This window comes from Sturnira hondurensis, unplaced genomic scaffold, assembly GCF_014824575.4.
Source record: "Sturnira hondurensis isolate 20B ecotype Veracruz unplaced genomic scaffold, ASM1482457v3 Scaffold0007865, whole genome shotgun sequence".
Lineage (NCBI taxonomy): Eukaryota > Metazoa > Chordata > Mammalia > Chiroptera > Phyllostomidae > Sturnira > Sturnira hondurensis.
In genome coordinates, this window is record NW_028080496.1 from 899,123 (window position 1) to 919,210 (window position 20,088).

Sequence of the window (20,088 nt, forward strand, 5' to 3'; positions counted from 1 at the left end):
AACGGGACTAAGGCCACTGAATACACGAAAGTACTTCGAACAACTGGTATGGGAACACGAGTTATCCCCAGAAAAAAAATTACTCTCAGCCCTAACTCACACCATATACAAAAAATAACTCAAAATGGAACACAGACCTCACTGTAAAATTAACAATTTCTATGAAAAAGACAAAAATCTTAGTGATTTTAAGTTTAGGTAAAGGTGTTTTTAAAATATTTTATTTATTTATTTCTAGAGAGAAGGGAAGAGAGGGAGGAAGAGAGGGAGAAAGAGAGAGAGAGAAACATCAATGTGTGGTTGCCTCATGAGCACCCCCTACCAGGGACCTTGTCTGGAACAAAGGCATGTGTCTTGACTGGGAATCGAACCAGCAACCTTTTGCTTTGCAGGCCCGTGCTCAATCCACTGAGCCACACCAACCACGGCAAGGTAAGGAAAAAATTTTTAATAGGACACAAAACTCACCAAGCATGGAAAAAAACAGTCAATGTATTAAACTTTATAAACTTGGAAAATTTTAAAACACATTGTTAGGAAAATAAAAAGGCAATCCACAGACTGAGAGAAAACACTGGCAAAACACAGATCTAACTACCCTAATATGAAATCCTCTAAGAAATCCTGACATTTGCAACAAGGAGGATGAACCTGGAAGGCATTGTGCTGAGTAAATAAGCCAGACAGAGAAAGAGAAATATTGCATGGCACCACTTATACTTGAAATTAAAAAAAAAAAGTCAAACTCATGGAAACAAGGAGTGAAAAGGCCGCTGCCAGGGGCTGGGGGGCAAGGCATGCGGAGGGGTCGTGAGAGGGCGCAGACTTCCAGTGACACAGCGCCGAGGGCACAGCGCGGTCGATGACATTGCTGTGCAAGTGCAATGTGCTCTCTCACACACACAAAACACAAAAGGGTGAGGTGATGGATACGCTCATTAACTTGCCCGGGGGAACCCTTAACCACGTACAGTAGATCACATCACCATGTTGTACGCTTTAAATATCTCAGTATTGGCCCTGGCTGGTGTGGCTCAGTGGATTGGGCGCTGGCCTGTGAACCAAAGGGTCGCTGGTTTGATTCCCAGTCAGGGCCCGTGCCTGGGTTGTGGTCCAGGTCCCCAGTAGGGGGCGTGTGAGAGGCGGCCACACATTGATGTGTCTCTCCCTCTCTTTCTCCCACCCTTCCCCTCTGTCTAAAACAAATAAAATCTTTAAAAAAATTAATATCTCAGTATTTTATCCGCCAATTATACTTTAATACAGTTAAGAAAAAGAACACAATAATAAACCAATCTAACTTTAATAAAATGAACAAGATGTATGAACAAATATTTCACCAAATAAGATATGCAGATAGGAAATAAGTAGATGAAAACATGTTCAAAGTGGAAAATTAAAACCACACAACACAGCCCTGGCTGGTGTAGCTCAGTGGATTGAGCGCGGGCCTGCGAACCAGACAATTGCAGTTCGATTCCCAGTCAGGGCACATGCCTGGGTTGCAGGCCAGTTCCCGGCAGGGGCCAGTTCCCAGCAGGGGATGCATGAGAAGCAACCATACATTGATGTTTCTCCTCCTCTCTCCTTCCCTTCCCCTCTAAAGACAAATAAATAAAATATTAAAATAAAAAACCACACAACACACCATACACACACACACTACTGAGAATGGCCACAATTACAACGCGTGACCATGTCAAGTGTCGGCGAGAATGTGGCTAACTGCAACTCACATCCAGTGCCGGCCATGCCAGCCAAAGAGGTAACACTATAACCACTTTGGAAAACTTTTTCTTTAACAGTTAAAGATAAACCTATCATAAGACCCTACCAATCCACCATCAGGTATTTACTCAAGAAAATAAAGGCACACATCTGCGCAAAGATTAGAATGTGAATGTTCACTGCGAAACCCGGAAAGAAAACAAACGTCCATCAACAGGTGACTGAACTAACAAATTAAGCTATTTCTGTTCAGCGGCATGGCGTGCTCGGCCATGAAAAGTAACCGATGTACTGTCAGAAGGGATGAAATCAAAATAACTATGCTGAGTGAAAGACGCCAGAGAAAGAGCACACACTGTGTGATCCCATTCACCTAAAATGCTAGGAAATGTTAACATCTACAGTGACGAGAAGCAGATCAGAAACGGCGGTCGTGGTTGGAGGGAGGAATGAAGCACAAGGCGGCACGGAGAAACTGTTGAGGGCGAGGGAACTGTTTAAAATCTTTACAGCACTGATAGCTGCAGGAACATACACATGTCGAAACTCCTCAGTCTGATGCTTTGCATATGTGCGATCTACTCTCCATCACTCATACCTCACTAGTGCCGTAAAATACACCTACGCATCTCCCAGGATCGCCGTAAAGGTAAGACGCTGCACCTAGTACGCTGTACGCGAGCCTGTGAAAGTGCTGTTCCTGTGGCCCAGAATAAACTTCATGTAAACAGGAACTTCTTATGCAACAACGGGAAAGGGACGTGGGGAACTGACTCAACCTCCGAAGCAGCAGAGAGACACCTACCTTGGCTTCTTCCTCCTGGGCTTTTTTGACAATTGCCTGTAGCTGCACCTCTCGTTTAAATTCAGCATGAAGCAATTTCTCTTCCATCATCCTACGTCGCTGGTCCAGTAATTCTTCCTTCCACTTGCGGACGTCTTTCTCCTGCACACAGTGAATTACGGCATCGTTACAATCGGTGCCCACGGCCGTTTCACAGACGTGCACACTGACAGACAGCTTGGGGCTGGTCGAGGTTGGGGCTGGGGCAGAGACGGCAGAGCATGACCGGCGACGGAGAACACACGGCAGAGGCAGACTGCCCGGGGCCCCTGCCCACCTGGCCACTTGCTGGCCCCGCAAATAAAACTTTTTAAGCCCCCATCTCCCTGTCCTTGCCTCGAGGGACAGAGAGGCAGCGGCAGCTAACTGGCTGGCTTGTTTTGTGGGCTGAGTCACCAACTGCACAGCACCTCGCTCACCGCATTAGACGCGGCCCAACAGCAGTGTTCCCTGTCACTGCCACACTGCACTCGAGGACACGCAAAATGCACACAGGGTGTGTGTGAGCCCTACATACCCAGTGCCTCCAGTGACCCAATGAAGAGCACCAAGTAGTTTTAGCCTGAGGCTAGAAAACGGTGAGAAGTCTAAAAATGACATGTGTTTGCCTAAGAAACATTCTCTGAGGGAAAGAGGATTTTGCCCACAGAGGAACAAAGGTAGACATAACAGCTGCCCTTGGTTCCTTAAAACATCACACAGAAGCAAAAGACAAGGTGCGTGCTTCAAGGAATGAGGTCTGGCACCAACAAGAATAGATCACAGGAAATCAGATGTGGACTCAACGTGAGTAGGAGAGAAACTAACGTTTCAGTTGCATACTTATGTGTTTAACCACCTAAAAAGGTATGGCGCAGGGACAGCATGGAATTGAGGCTAGAGGATGGGGCCTCAGGGCCCGGGCCGAGGCGGCAAGGCTGGGAACCACGTCGCTTGGCAAAGGGGGCGGCCCCTTGCTCCCGAGGGGCAGTGCTGCTTCCGGCGGCTCCTTGCGTGCTCTGCAGTTCCCTAAGCTTCTCAGACCAGAGGGAAATTGCCATTTCAGGCTCTCATACTTCCCTAAATATTAGAAACTCACCCTTTCTAACAATTTCTGAAGCTTTAGTGTTTTCTCTTCACGTAACTTTTCCCTTAGCTGCTGTGCTTTCATTTGTTTTTCTTCGTGTTTCTTCTTAGATTCTGCAATTGTTCTATTAATACAAGTAAATAAACAGGCCACAGTATGTTTACATGATAAAACCAAAAATAATTTATTCAGTCCTCAGAGTTCTAAAAATAAATATACGAAGTACACAAAACTAATTTCAGTCTAACATTTTAGGAAACCATTGTCACTTTTCAATGGATCTGAGCTGGCCTGAGTCATGGGCCTTAAAACGCTGCGTAGTAGCAACTCTGTTTAACAGTCAGGAGTGGCTAGCGCCCCTCCTGCAGAATATTTCAAATTATTGTTTGCAGGCCAGACCTTTTGCGGGACGGGGAGGAAAGCTTCTCGTGCATGTGAATGCCATGTCCTGGAGGTCTCGCAGGCTCCTCCTCCACAATGTCCCCCCAGGACGTATTCTGGCGCCACGATTCACGAGCTGCTCGTTAAGAAGAAAACCACAGTCACTGTTCAACCACACAGTTCTATGAAACTAACCATTGAGAACAGACTTTCAAAAGGCAACAGCATTCCCTCTGTGAATTATGCACTTTACATAGAAATTCATACAACAAGATCACCTATTTTATATCCCTCCACCTGTACACACACGTGCGCACACACACACACAGTACCTTCATAATCCGCAAGGACATCATTCCAGTCCATAGACATACCACAGAAAAACACACTTCCATTGCCCATGCTGGCCTAAAATGTAATAAAGAAAATTCAAAACAAATACTGGAACACAATGATAACCTTAAAAAAATCAATTACATGTGAAATTTTCCTCTCTGTTGCTAATATATTTTATTTAACAAATAGTTCAAAACTAGAATAAAACTAGAAGTGTGTAGTTTTGTGACCACAATAATCACCAAGTTAAAACTACCACAGTCTAAACATTTTAGGAGAAAGACAAATCTGCAGAGACAAAGCACATGAAATATTTAACAGCCCTAAGAGCCCCCGTCGCACTGTACGGTGGCACAGGAACGTGGTACGCCAGCGCTCCATGAATTCTGACATCTTCAGAGAATGTGTGAGAGCTTAAGATCATCTGCTGGGCAGTGAGACTTAATAGAAGAGTATCTGGAACATCTAGTTAGCGTTTCTTTCCTTCTTTAAGAAAGCCCTCTCACAGACACTCAGCGTCAGCAAGGCAGAGGACCGCTGGCTTTTTATTACAGTAGAAAGAGTAAGACACCTTAGGTGCTTCTCAGTCTCTACAATGACAATCCGAGTAACGGTGAGTTGTCACTTTCTGAGATTCAATTCCTTGGTTTGTAAATGGACAATAGCTTCTAGCTGGTCAATTACATTATATTAAGAACTCCTAGTAACGGTAAAGTGTTGAACTAAGACGTGCTATTATTTACTGCGTATCTTAATCACACAGAGTGACCATACTGTTATTGAATATATTATTTAAAGCAATTCTAAATAGGACTAGACGGACTCCCAGTCCTTCGTGCCCCGAGAACTTGATTTCTGAACAACCAATCAGAAACTCTAAAGGCTCACAGAGAAGTCGCTGTCGTTGTCAGTTTCGATGTTAATATCATTGTTCTCTTCAGCTTCAATCTCCCTGGTCAGCTGCTCCTCCTCGGCGATGGCGCTAGCGATGGCTTCTTCGTTGGCCTTTTCCAGACGATCCGCGAGCTCTTCCTTCTTAGCGAGAACTTCTGCCATGGACTAGAAAGTTAAAAACAAACAGAAATAAAGAATCATCACTTGATTAGCAAGTTAAGTAATCATTTCATCCTTTATATTCTACTCATATACTCAATAGTATACATAAAATCGCCTTGTTCTAGAATTATAAACCTGGGGTCCAGTACAGGCTCAGCCTCTCGCTAGCTGTGTGACGTGGAAGGTTCTAAAATTCAAGAGCCTGTTTTGTACTCTGTAAAATGGTACAATAATCCACAGCTTACCTTCTTTACCAGACGGCTGTGCATGAGGAACTGTGGAGTTATATAAATCGCAAGTATTATTACTGACAGTGTGAATTTTATTTCCATGCAAAAATTCAAAAGTTCTGGGTCAAATGTCTTTAAAAACACTATACTTTAAAGAAGGGGTGTCTAACTCATTTTTACCAGGGGCCACACCAGCCTCACGGATGCCTTCAAAGGGCAGGATGTCATTTTAGGGCTGTATAAATGTAAATACTCCGTAACAGTTAAGGGAGAGCTCGGAGCTGCTGCCTGGTAGAAGCAAGGTGCTGGGCGGATAAAACAAGGTGGGGGACGGGATTCGGCCCGCGGGCCTTGTGCTTGCCACCTGTGCTTTAAAGGGAACATAGAATTTACACTGTAACGGTGATGATACCTAACTTAAATACAAGCTCCGTTAAGTATTACAAACAGTATAAATTACAAGTATTAATTAATAAGTCCCTATGGTAAGCTAAATATGTATAAAAATGTAGTTCCACAGTTATATTCAGAGGTTTCCACACCCCTTTCTCTACTGATAGAGCAAGTACCAAAACTGGGCCCAGATACAGAAGACCTGGACACTGTATTATCAATAATATTGACCTCACTACTGTTCCAAGAGAAATGAAAATGCATTTAAAACAAAGAGATGTTCATGGGGCCTTTATTCATCACACAAAGCCTGAAAAAAACTGTAATGTGTCATTGACTCAACAGATGAGCATACTGTGTCACAGGCATATAACAGAACACAGTTAAAGACAATAAGAAGAATGAACCTGCCCTGGCTGGTGTGGCTCAGTGGACTGAGCGCTGGCCTGTGAACCAAATGGGTCACCAGTTCGATTCCCAGTCAGAGCACGTGCTTGGGTTGTGGGCCAGGTCCCCAGTAGGGGGCGCATGAGAGGCAACCACACATGGATGTTTCCCTCCCTCTCTCTCTCCCTCCCTTCCCCTCTCTAAAAATAAGTAAACAAAATCTTTTAAAAATTCCAAGTATTAAAGTTGAATATTTTCCCATATAAGCCCATTCCCTCAACTGCATCCTCCTCACACTACCTTTCCATTTAGTTTCTGAAAACCTGAAAACACTCGAACGTAACAGCAGAGCTCAAGGAGGAAGTGATGATTCAATCAGCCACACGTAAGTTTTACTACTGTCACACTGTGGGACTCAAATGAACATCTGCAGAGGGCATCTTTCTAAATTTCCAAATATTTAGTAAATCTGAAACTTTAGTAAATGTGAGAAAACAGATCCACTGTAGCTAGGTTTCCTGTCAGCAGATTTTTACAATGTTGGCAAAAGATGACCTTAAGCAGAGGTTCTCCCAGTCATTTTTGGCTGAAGTTTTGAAACAAGAGCACACGTTTTCTTTCACACGGTAACCAGTTACATGAGGACACTCTATTGAGAAAGAAAAGAGCTCTCTCGTTGCTGTGACCCCCACTGAGAACCTGAACGATGACGTGCTTATCTAGGGCTGCCCATAGAAGCACCTCTGCCAAGACAAATACAAACTTTCTTAAATCTTTAAAAAAAATTCCTCTACCCCCTGTAAGAATATATTAATATTCATAGTTAAAGCAGAACTTATTTTCTTTCAAGTACGTATATCCAATCCTCAATGTAACACAGAGTTTTTAATATTCTACCACAAGCTTCTTTTTATACATGATTAAAAATAATGAGAACAACTTTTAACTATTTTATGCTTATTTAAGTTTGGGATCTGTTTCCACTTCTGAAATTTGATTCTCACGGAATCAATTTGCAATACAAGTAATTTAATATATCTAGATATGAAAAAATGTGTAAATAGGACCAATTTCTATCCCACACATTAAACCCACTTCTTATAGCACCATAATGATGTCCGACCTTTAAAAACATTCACACTGAAAGACCCAAGTTAAAATAAACAAATTGTTCTTTATTACTTATTAAAGGAATCTAAGTATTTGCTTTTCTTATTGCTCTAGACCTTATTTCTCCCTGAAAGAACCCACATTGCTCCACCTCTGTCTAGTGTTCTTCTCCACCAGAAGCATAATCTGGCCTATTACCATCTGCTGACAGAATCCTTCAGCATGACGAGGCACTGAGTTCTGAAAAAAATTACAATATATGCTGGCCATTTAGAAAAGAAAATCTGAGTCGCTTTTCTCAGTAACTTTTTGTATGTGCCTCTTGCCCTCTGAAAGTTGCTTTTTAAACAAAGCCAGCATGACCTATTCTGGATTATCCAGGCCAAGTACTCTTAAGACTGAAGTTGGAAATAGGAAGACGTGAGCAGAAATAAGCAGTCATCCCAAAACACAAACCTACAGAATCATAAATCAATGCAGTTTCAAAGATTCCACAATGGGGATGGCACATCAGTTTCACCTTACACACCAAGTCCCAGCCGCTGTCTGAAGTAACGTGTGAGGAGGATTTCAACACTAGATCCAGCGGACGCCATGTCCCACCCACCGAAGTGCTACGTGCACAGGGCAGACTCGCTACTGAATCGGTTTCTTAATGCTGGGCTTACACACCCTGGACCAAATCACATTCAAACGGAATGATTTTGAGCAAGTTATGTAACTTTCACAGTCTCATTTTCTTCCTCTACAAGACGAGAAGGATCTAAACCATATCAAAATGTCAAAAAGCGTAAAATGTTAAAAGGAAATAATACACAGAATGCTCCATAAGAAAATGACTTGTAAAAAAAATGCTTTGTAAAGTAACACATAATACAATTTATGATTACTGGAGTTCGTGCCCCAATAACAGATTATGGCTTCACTGCATTCACTCAGAATTCCGATAAGTTGTTCTTACCAAGGTAGCAGCACTCACATTTGAAACATCTGAAGAGTCCAGCTCACTTTCCGTCCCCGCTCTCTCTGCGGAAGATGCGTCCTCGTTCGAACGCACAGGAGGTGCGCCCTCCTGCTGAGTCATCGAAACACACTCCGCATCCACGTGAACAGCAGGAATTTCCGAGGTTCGCACGGGACTGTCTGGTAAGACACCGCTGCCAGAGTTCTTGACGTCATCCAACGGGCTCACTGTGAACTAACAAAATATATTTATAGACTGAGTCAGAGGTTTAAAAGAAAATACTGACTACTCCACGTTAGAAAACCTGATTCTGCTGAATGTATCAACCGTGAAGTGGCAGTTGACGGGTGGGCAGAAAACTCACCCATCCTTTTTGTATGTTTCGAGTGTAAAGGAAAAAACCATTAAGCAAGCAGCCCCAAGCTTTATTTGCATACCTACTATGTATAGGGCACTGCCTGAGTGCTTTAAGAAACTAAGCAACATCACCCTGGCTGGAGGGCTCAGTGGCTTGGAGCATCATCCCACACACCAAAGAGCTGCACGCTCGATTCCCAGTCAGGGCACACGCCTAGGCTGAGGGTTCGATCCCTGGTCAGGGTGCATAAAGGAGGCAGCCGGCCGACGTTTTTCTCTTTTCCTCTCTCTCTCTCCCTTCCTCGCTCTCTTAAAAAAATCAATAAACATATCCTTGGGTGAAGATTTAAAAAAACTAAGCAATAGGTACTGTAATTATATTTTGCTTTACCTGCCTCTTCTTGATGAGTACTTTAAGATATACCTCACAAAAAATGTAGTTGCAATCATAATACTTTGTTATATTCAAATAAGGTATTTATATGGTTTTTTTGTGAAGACTGTCTACTGTCAAATAAAGGCACTTTTCACCAAATATATAGTTTGAGGGTATTTCACTCAAAAATATAAAGGATGATATAAATATCAAACTTTAGATAACATTAAAACAACCTCTAATTATCTTTCAAGAAGACCCAATATGGCACACAACACCAATTTTCAGATCTAAAAGAGAAATACACCATAAAACAGTACAGATTTCGTGAGCAGTCTCACTGCATACCTCATATTCTTTAGATTTTGACATCCCCCCCTCTTGCTTTTAAGAGTATTTAACACATAACCAACAGAAATGTGAAAACGATCTAAAACACATACACCACTGGATCAGGTCCACCACCCATGCATTTTTAAAAGCTGTCCAGTGAACAGAAATGAGCCTTTATTTTCACCTGCAAACCAAGTAGAGAAAGAATGTTGCTGTGTTTTCCGATTATACTCAGAGTAATGAGCTGAACTCCCATCTAAAATTTTGACTTTGAAACTCACACCAGTACTTAAATAAACATTAGATAAATATTGAGTGCAGCAGCCATAAAACCCCTGAGTTTGATTAATTATTTATATAAATATGAAACTTGGCCGAGTCTTATAAACTACTTTAAAAATTCTATTGGTCAGAGCTGAAAGTGTCCCGAAGTGCTGATTTTAACGTGAGCGTTATGTAAATTGCATCGCGGTGTTTACACCGCTGTCAACATCATCCATGCATCAGTCGCCACGTGTATAATCTTCTTGGCAACATTTATATAAGCATTACTGATGTTTATAATACAGTCAACTCTGTTTATTAAAAAATCAATATCATTTATATAACAAAATCAAAGCCCAACTATAAAGTAATGTTGAAAAATATATAAATATGCTAATTCCATTTTTAGAATGGCAGTGGAGAAAACAAATATTATCATTAGCTTGACCACCATCAGCCGTGAACTTTCATACTGAAATATTTTTTAAATAGTTTAATTACTCAAGAGTTTTATGTATAGATTATTCCTCAAGTTCCAAAATCACAGATTTTTCTTATACCAAACCAGTGGAAGTTTCACATTATTAAAATTTACAGCTAAAACACACATTAGCAAAAATGCTGGACGTTTGTTAAGAGATATAAAAAGTATTTTTTAATTAACTGAACCTATATTAAAAAGTTCCTTCAAGCTACAGTCAACACTAACTACTGATCATTTCCTAGGTGTCTAGGGCTGCGCTCTGTGTTGTGGGAAATGAACACTGCCTACAAGGGGTTTCTAACCTCAAGTGGGCGTAAAACATACGGCCATCGAAGACTTATAGAACACCACGAACAATGTAGGAGTAAGAAACATTGTCATCATTAAGAAGGAAAACACGCGGCCCTGGCTCAGTTGCTTAGAGCATTGTCCCGACTCACCAAGATTGCAGGTTCGATTCCCAATCAGGGCACATACAAGAATCAACCAATGAAAGCACAGGTAAGTGGAACAACAAATCAGTGTTTCTCCCTCTCTCTCTCTCCCTTCCTCTCTCTAAAATCAATTTTTAAAACCCTTTAAAAATAATAAAATTACAAAAAAAAAGAAAAACACTGAAGTTAAGTATAGTTTCCAATAAAAGTAAATGTTCTACAGGTAAAAGAAGAGACTTTTAAAAGCAGAAGCTACTCCAGACTGAGAAACAACTGTTTTACAACTTGTTTACTTAGCCCCTGTGTCATATCAAAGAATAACTCATATTTCATTAGTCACTTTACATAAAATTACACTCATAGAGCATGAATCTTGATGCAAACAAGCCTAAATAATGCATTCCTGGTGGAGGTGGAAGAGGGTAGAGGGGGACACATGGTAATGTACAAAATACAAGAAAATATAATGTAAACAAATAAATAAATAGTGCATTCCTTCATCAAACAAGTACAAAATTCAAATGTATCAATAAAATACTAAAAATATTAACTTCAAAGAATTACATGAAATATTAGCAAAGCACGCCACATCTGAACTGCGGGAAGCAGAAGGGGAAGCAGAAGCAGAACAGGTTGAAAATGACCCTGACCTTCCCCAGTGTTTTCAGTACCAGTCCAAGCGAAGCAGGAGGACGCGCCACGGAGACCCAGGCATCCACGTCAGCAACGGACTGGGCCACACTGATGCCAGAGGCCTCCTGAAGCCACACTCGGGACGACCACTGTGTCTGTCCGAGCTGCGTGAGCTCCGTGGAGTGCGGCACGGGGAGCGTGGAGAGGGACACTGCAGTGACCGTGTGTGGCGTCAGGGGCACTGGACTTAGTGGGGGCACTGTGTCAGGTACACAAATGTCTAATCACTATGCAGTATGCCTGAAACTCACATAATATTGTACATCTGTAATTGAAACTTTTTTCAATTTTTTAAAACTGCATAATCTAAACTGAATAATGAGCAAACAAACTAAAGGACATTCTACAAAGAAAACTGCAATGTAGTCTTCAAAATATTAATGTCACAGAAAACAAAGATAGACCGATACTACAGAAACAAAGCCAAACACCATGCGTGATTCTGGACTGGACCCTGGACTGGGGGAAAAATTCTATGAATTATTGGGAGAACTAGAAAATTCTGAGTATCTATTATAAGGCAATAATATCATAGAACTATCAAATTGCCTCAGTTTTATAACTATAATGTGGCTCCGCAAAAGCTTTCCTTTCCCTCAGAGACACATGCTGTGACGCTGCACGTGTTCTCACATGTGCAGACCCCACGTGTGCAGCACGTCTGTGTGACACGTAAACAGAGAGAAAAGACGCAGCAAAATGTGCACCTACGAATCCAGGCAAAGCGCATAGGAGGGCTCGCTGTTCTAGTCCGGCAACTGTTCGGTAGATTCAAAATTTTTCACAACAAAAAGTTAAAAATGAAGGAGAAAAATAAGCCAGCTCGGCATACACGTATCCCTCACAAAAATTCAGCACAAGGACTTTCGGGATGTACTACCTGGGTTCTCTCAGCGAGAGGACGGTCACACAGGTGTGAGGGGTCTCTGGGCCGAGAGTCCGCGGCCTGATGCGGCCCGTCTCCGACAAATCCACCTCTGTGCACGCCGTCCTCCGGTGAAAGGCCTGCGTTTTCCTTGTCGCTGTCGTCCTTTGACCGCGAGGCTGGCGCTGAAGCCTTGGGCACGGCTGCCGCCGACCGGGAGCGAACAGGCCTTCCTCTCTGCACGGTCTCCCACCCTTCAGCGTCTTTCCGTTCTGTGCCGTTGAGGGAGGAAAATGATACAGAATTCTTTAGATGCTAAAATTTTCAAAAAGCTATAAATTAAAAATATTTTCAGTGTAATTCCCAGTAAATATAAGTAATATACTAACGTGACACTAAGTAGTATGTCTATACACACATACACACTGAGGCTCTTGTCCCTCTAACTACACTGTCGCGTCAGGATTAATCCTATCCCACCAACATTTTTTAAAAATTATTCCTATTTTACAAACAACAAAACTGAGATTTAGATTAAGACTTAGTGCCACATGGTTTACACAGTGTACAGAGTGTGCCAGCCCTCTTCTAAGGGCTTTACACACAATCACACTTTTCACCTTCACTTACACCCTATGAGCACTATCATCCCCGTTTTAGCAGTAAGGAAACTGAGACAGAGAGTTTCAGGCCCTGACTGGTGTGGCTCAGTGGACTGAGTGCCGGCCTGCGAACCAAAGGGTCACCGGTTTGATTCCCAGTCAGGGCACAGGCCTGGGTTGTGGGCCACAAGAGGCAATCACACATTGATGTTTCTCTCCCTCTCTCCTTCCCCTCCCCTCTCTAAAAATAAATAAACAAAAACTTTCAAAAAATAAAAAAAATAGAATTCTGCTATATTAAATTATCTACTTTAAAATTACCCCCCCTCCCCCTGCAGAACACAGTGGGGGAAGGAAGACTGAGTGGGCATTCTGACCTACCTCCCCTCACGTCAGTGCCGCCCAGCAGGGAGCGAAGGCCCCCCCTGCCCTGCACCAGGTGGGAGCCAGCGCTCCCTTCAGGCTGCTGCTCCCGGCATCAGCGGGGCCTGAGGGCAGCTGACCTGATGCCACTAGGAGCTGCCTCGGATTTTCTGGGAAAGTGTTTCAGGGACCTGTCCTCGGAGCCCCAGAGGGGAAAGGGAGGGAGTGCAGGACTCACCAGGCTTTGAAGAACGGCTGAAAACCTCCCAAACTTACTGAAAGACGTGAAACTAAGAAGTAAATGCTAGGAAACCCATGCTAAGTCACATAAAACTTGTAGGGAACACAAAAGGAGTATCTTTCCAACCTATGGCTAGATAATGCGCTCCTACAGCTGCCACCGAAGGCATGATCCCTGAGACCCCAGGGGCCTCCTCAAAATTAAAAGGTTTCGTCTGCAAAAGGCTTTGTGAGCAGAATGGAAAAGCAACAACAAACTGGTAGGAAATATCCCAGTCGGGACTAACGTCTAGAATATACAGAGAACACTCAAAAGTCAACAGCATCATTACCAACTATCCAAGTAGGAAATGGGTAAAAAACATGACCAAACATTTCACTGAAGAGGGCACACAAATGGCAAATAAGCACATGAGAGAAATTCAGCGCCATTAGTCACTAGAGAAATGGAAATTACAGCCACCATGAGAGACGCCTGTCAGCACGACTGAGATACAATACAGTGACAAGGCTACGCACTAACATCGGACGGGGAGACTGAATTCTGGGGGTGTGTATCACGTGATTCACTAAAAGGAAGAAATTTTATTTCAAAAAAATTTATAAAATGCTCATTACTCATAATCCTATTTTTAAAAAATATAATAACTATACTACATTTTGTATGTTTTAAAATAAAGATTAAAAAGAACCTGTACTATTTACTTTAAACATTTCTACTTTGAAATCTCTAAAGGAGAAATAGGTTAACAATTGTTTTTTTTAATTTTTTGATTCTGACGAGTTTCAAATGCACAGTGCAGAGCCAATGGGTATTATGAACACCGTGGCCTGCCCGTCCCGCTTCCACAGTTGCTAACATTCTTCCACTCTCATTCCTTCTATTTCCCCTTCCAAATGGTTGCCATTGAAATATTTTAAAGCAAATCCTAAACATCGTATCCTTTCTCTTATAAATACTTAATGTCTTTAATAGAAAAAAAATTTTAAATATAACAGTAGCACTGTGGTAACAAATAAATTATATGCTATCTTGTCTCTGTTCCATTTTCATCCATTTTTAACTTCAAAAAACTTTACAATTGTATGATTATCTTCTTGTTATTGCTTTCTACCTTACTTCCCCTGTGTTCAGAAAAGACAGAAGGGGCTCAATCATCTGAAGTTTGTTGAAATGTGTAACAGCTCAGCATGTGTCGATTTTGGCCAATGTCCCACATGTGTGCTTTTTGAAACGTTTGTTATATTGCTTTTAGAGAGAGAGGAACAGGGGGGGGGGGGAGAGAAAGAGCCCATCAATCTGTTCCACTTACTGCTGCTTTCTTGTATGTGCTCGCACCAGACAGCGAGCCCTCGGCCTCGGCGCTAACCCAGCAGCCACTTGGCCAGGCCTCCCCTGTGGGTTTGCACATGGATTCTGTAGTCACAGCCATGACAAAGTGGCCTGTACCAAAATTAACCTTCTTTCCTCCAAACTATAAAAGCTAGACAAAACATATAAATGAATTGTTTAGAGCCATTGGAAAGCAAGCAATAGAGGCCAGATTTGAGAAACCATACTTTCCAAGAAAAGGGAAGGACAACCGCGGGAGATCCACATGTGGATCTTCAGGCCAGAATGCTCCCTGAAGACACTTGGAACTCTCAGGGCGGGAGGCGAGCCCTGGCGGAGACCAGCAGTCGGGTCTGGCTGACACAGACACTGGAGCGCAGTGAGTCTGAAGCAACTGGGACTTCAGAGGCAGGACTCCTGGAGAGGGGCAGATGCAGGACGGGAGGCCCAAAGTCTGCCTTCCATCTTCCCTCAGAAGTCTGACAACGGCCAAGCGCTGCACGGGCGGGGCGGCACGCCAAGGCACCCCAGAAGGCAGCAGCCAGGACGCTAACGAGCTGCGCAGAGCCTGCAGCCACTGCACAGGGCAGAGCAAAGGCTGGGAAACAGGAACGCAGCGGCCTTGGCGGGCATCCCCGGTCTCCAGTTTCCATCCCTGGTTACCCATCCCCCAAAAGAATAAAGATAAAACTAAAACATTTTGATTTTAATAAAACCTCAAACCAAACTCTGACAGAATTAAGGCGATCTGCTTGTACTCTTTATCTTCTTGCCAAAATAGAAGAATAATATTTTTAGAACGCTCTGTGGTTTTTAATATACCATATTAAACATTTCAGTAAATATTACGTGGCTGGCTATAAAGCAGGATCAAGTAACCGAAAACCTCCCGAAGATGTTTTTAAAGTAATGCCTGGCTGGTGTGGCTCAGTGGACTGAGTACCAGTCTGCAACGCAAAGGGTCCCTGGTTCAATTCCTAGTCAGGGCCCTGTCCTACAAATACATCGACAAAAGCATTCATTCTCCTTAAAGTTTACGCAGGGCAAACCTCAGACTAGAATGAGCTCCTTATGCTTTCACATAGATTTTAAGACTATTTTATGGGTTTATGTAGGAAAGACTAATACCATGTAAATGATGTAAAAAGATAAATATACAATGCCGTCAGCTCCCATTTTAAATCAAACTGTTTCCACATATACCCACCTGTCTACCACATAAAAAAGAACAACTCAAAGTCACTTGCCATTTTTGCAGGAAGCCTTCGGCACTGTCATTGGTGGGCAAGACTGAGCAGGTGCCACATCTGGAGAAGCAGCGGCGACTGTGTGATGAGCCTTGACCTTGTCAGCCCAACTCCCACCCGTGGGAGCCAGACGGGGAGTGGCCACCGCGCCCTGTGGAGCCCTGCGGAGAAAACGCCTGCTCATCAGTAAACCAAGTGAGGGTTTAAATTTGGGGATCCCAATTACGTTTTCATACATTTCCTAAAGTTAAACTTTCCTCACCTGGATTTCACTCAAACAGTTGCAAACAACACACAGGCGGCCATATAAATGGGTATTTTTATAACAGAATATCAGTTTTACAATACTTTAAGTGCATTTTATCTGCAGAAAACAATTTACTGTAATAAAAGCCTTAGCAGGTTCCCCTGAGTTCATCTCACCCAAAATTTAAGCTTCTTCGAGCATTTGATGCGACGCTGATTCTGTCGGTCGACGGACTGGCAACCACAGGGCGTCCTGGAGACATCTTCTTTACTTCCCAGGCCAGCGAGGTTGGTCTGCCGGGTCAAGACACACAGATGACATAGACGGAAGCGGGGAAAACCCAACCTCTTCTGCAGGTTACAATTCTCCCCCGGGGAACCACTGGCCAGAAGGCGGCCACAGTGCCCGTGAGCCATCGCCGATGACACAGAGGCAGGACCTCCCAGCCACTTCAGCACAGCAAACCGCCCTGCTTTCTAGAACGGGACCGTGAGGCACAAGGACACGATGTTCGCAATGCTCATGTTTAAATGCCTCCGCTCACCCAGCTGAAACCACATTTAAAAATGTGGTACAAAGGTACTAATTCAGGCCACTTGCATCCAGTGTCCCGGAGACCTAAGCACGCAGAACTGGGATCAAGACGGAAACACAGGGGTGAGGGTTCAATGAAGAGCACGCAGGGAAACGCGAAGCCTCCTTCCTCTACCTGTCAACGCCCCACGCGGTGGGAGCACAGACACGTCTCTTCAGGAGGAAGCTGCCTTCCCCGCCTCACGGGCCCACGCCCAGTGCTCGTCCCCACCAAAAATCTTTTCTTCTCTACCCCTCTGCCCTGGGTCAGACCTCCACACCTCCCCAGAATCTCTGTGCCTCTTACTCTCCACTCGATCTAGTGATTGTGATTTTCTTCTCTCATTAAAAAGTGATATTGCCAGAAAACAAGAAAATTCCAATAAAAGATTATCCAAATCAAGTCTAAGGCTTCTGACAATCTCCTGCTGATCACCTTCCAGAAAGGTTTACCAGACCACACTGCCACCAGACGGTAAGGGTCCGTTTCCCTCCAACCTTGCCAACAGCTGACACCTGGCTTTAAAAATTCCACTGGCTCGTGACAAAGACAGCGCTGCCAGCCAAGTCTGAAATATTTACCACCTGGCGCTTCGCAGGAAAAGTTGGCCGACTTCTGTGCCAAAGCTGCATCTTGCAATGACTGCTTTTTCCTACAGAAATTTCAGTCAAGGTGTTTAATTTTTTAAAAATCATTGGTAAAATGGTACTTGTTTTTGTTTTTCAAATTTTATGTGTTTATTATCATTAATTCTGAGGCTAAACTTTTTTAACAACCATTTTAATTTCTTCTCTTAGGATTTTCATATTGGTATCTTTTCCTCATTTTCTTCCCACTGGGATTTGTATAATTTCTTAACTGATTTGAAATCATTTAACTACTATTACTATTATGGCTATGAATCCTTGGGGTTACACGATGCACCTCTTTTAATTTTAGTATTTAGAAAAGCATATTTTCTTCCTATTAAACAAGCCTGTCAATATTTTCCTTTGTGGCTTCTTACTTTGTAATACAGAGTCCTCATCCACAATGCAACATATAAACACTTGTATTTTCTTCTCTACATATGTACAGTTTCAGCTTTTGTACTTAAGTCTGAGGCCTAGGTGAAAGGAACCTCGAGGAAGGTGGACTGAACAATGCCGCCTGTAGGGAATTCAAGGTCGCGCTCTGTATCTTCGAGCTGCTCAGGAAGCGAGGAGGAGAAATGCTGTTAACTGGTCCAAGGAGGAAGAGGCGCTCTGGGCATGCTTTTGGAGAGCAGCTGTTAAGCTGGGACCTGGTGCGGAATCTTTCTCAAGGCAACCAAGCCTCAAAACAGCCCCTGCTGGCTGCCTGGAATTTGCACGCAAGAAACGAAAATCTATTGGAGAGTTAGCTTTTCTTCCATATTGGTGGTTACATTATAGAAACTCAAGTTAAATTTAAAAAGAGGGGGAAAGAAAATAAAGATTCATCGTAAGGATATACACTGTACAAGGTCAAGGACATCCAAGGGGAGGGGGACTAAAACCAAGACTCGTGAGGATTTGACCTCAAAGAGACAGGCTTTAAAGCGACATGCTTAAATTCTCAAAAACCCAGTATACCCTTTGAATACTTTGCATCCTCCAGGAAGTCATTCCCGGTCTACCCCCCAAAGACACGACCCTGCCCTTTTCTGAACACCTGCAACAGTTTTTGTACCATAAGCTCTATTTTACCCTACTGTTAGACTCCAAATTCAAGAGAGCAGAAAATGTACCATATTTAGCAGTTAAATGTCTGCACTGAAAAAAAGTGGCTTGCACTCGTAGGTATCAAATAAATATTTGTTACTAAGTTGAATGAGAGATGCTAAGGTCAAGTTCACTGTCAATTTCAATGGCTGCTTTAGAAAATGCTGGCAGCTTTAGCAATAAAGACCCGAGTTCATTACCTGCTTTGAGCATCTGTCTTCTCCAGCTTTTCCTGAAGCTGAATCCAGTCAATCAGTGCTTTGAAATCTCTTACGTAGTTGTCCAGCATCATCAGCACCTCCTGATAGGAAGCAACAACAAACATCATAGTCCATTCTCACACTAAAAAGAACTTGAGAGCGAAGGAAGCTGGAAAATCTACTGATTCAGTTTTCTTGGTTTCTGTTTTATTTTCATTCATACTATTTGCCAGGAAATTAGTGAAGCTGAGAATCTAAAGACCACGAGACAGTACTGGTATTCTTTGTTTAAGACTGCCAGAATGACAATTCTTTCAACCTTCTTTATTGTGGGGGTAATAAGCAGAAAAATGCACAAGACACAAATGTATAGGTAAATTACTTCACAGCAAAGACCCAGGCAACCACCACCCCGGTCGAAAATAAAACAATGCCAGTCTCTCAAAATTCCCTCTTGTCCCCTCCCTGTCACCCCTTCATCCCATCCAAGGTACCCACTGCTTTAACCTTTGGTAGTTTAATTTTGCCTATTTCAAAGTTCATGTAAATGAGCTCATAGAATATTATTTTTGGCTTCTTTTGTACATCTGTTTACTAGGTTCATCCATATTTCAGAGTGTACCTGCAATTCACTAACTGTCGATGTCTAAGGTCACCAGTGAAACGGCATTCTTTAAGTGAATGTTTATTTATCCAATCAACTGCCGATGAATACTTGGATAATTTCTGAATCCCAGACATTACAAATTACATGCTATTATTCATGTAGATGTCCTCTGCACATACATATGCACTTCTGTTGAGCGAAACCGCTGATTCACAGGTAACTGCACGCTCTGCTGCAGCACCAAATCCTGACCCGTCTCCAAAGAGGCTGCTACTGACCGGCAGTGCACGGGCTCTGCTTCTCTCCACACTCTGCGCCACCGGTCAGTCCTTGTCTTGCCAGGAACAGCCATTCTAACAGATGTGAGCTGGTGTCTCGCTATTGTTCCGATTTGCATTTCCCGTGTGGCTAGTAATGTGAAGCATTTTTTCTTATATCTGTGGGCCATCTGTATGTCTTCCTTGTAAAAATATCTGTGCAGGTCCTCTGCTCACTGTTTAATCAAATTGTTTAACCAAGGGGCCTTCGACAGACGACTGGATAAAGAAGGCGTGATACATCCGTGCAGCGGAATACTCGGTGGCCGTTACAGAGATGAAATGTTGCCATTTGTGGCCACATGGATGACTCTTGCGAGTATTATGGCAAAGGAA

The 20,088-nt window shown here is 43.0% G+C and overlaps 1 protein-coding gene across 4 annotated transcripts in view; it reads right to left on the reverse strand.

The window, feature by feature from the left end:
- SCAPER (S-phase cyclin A associated protein in the ER) overlaps positions 1–20,088 on the reverse strand; it is a 150,443-nt gene that overhangs the window by 112,552 nt on the left and 17,803 nt on the right. For 3 of the 4 annotated variants that reach the window (XM_037053466.1, XM_037053467.1, XM_037053469.1), the window contains 10 exons: positions 18,829–18,929; positions 16,510–16,626; positions 16,087–16,247; positions 12,317–12,573; positions 8,493–8,729; positions 5,244–5,414; positions 4,352–4,427; positions 4,038–4,155; positions 3,651–3,762; positions 2,534–2,674 (listed from right to left, as the gene is read on the reverse strand). In XM_037053466.1, the coding sequence (XP_036909361.1) occupies positions 2,534–2,674; positions 3,651–3,762; positions 4,038–4,155; positions 4,352–4,427; positions 5,244–5,414; positions 8,493–8,729; positions 12,317–12,573; positions 16,087–16,247; positions 16,510–16,626; positions 18,829–18,929 (1,491 nt within the window). The remainder of the gene's footprint in view (positions 1–2,533; positions 2,675–3,650; positions 3,763–4,037; positions 4,156–4,351; positions 4,428–5,243; positions 5,415–8,492; positions 8,730–12,316; positions 12,574–16,086; positions 16,248–16,509; positions 16,627–18,828; positions 18,930–20,088) is intronic. The other variant, XM_037053468.1, reaches the window with a different exon arrangement.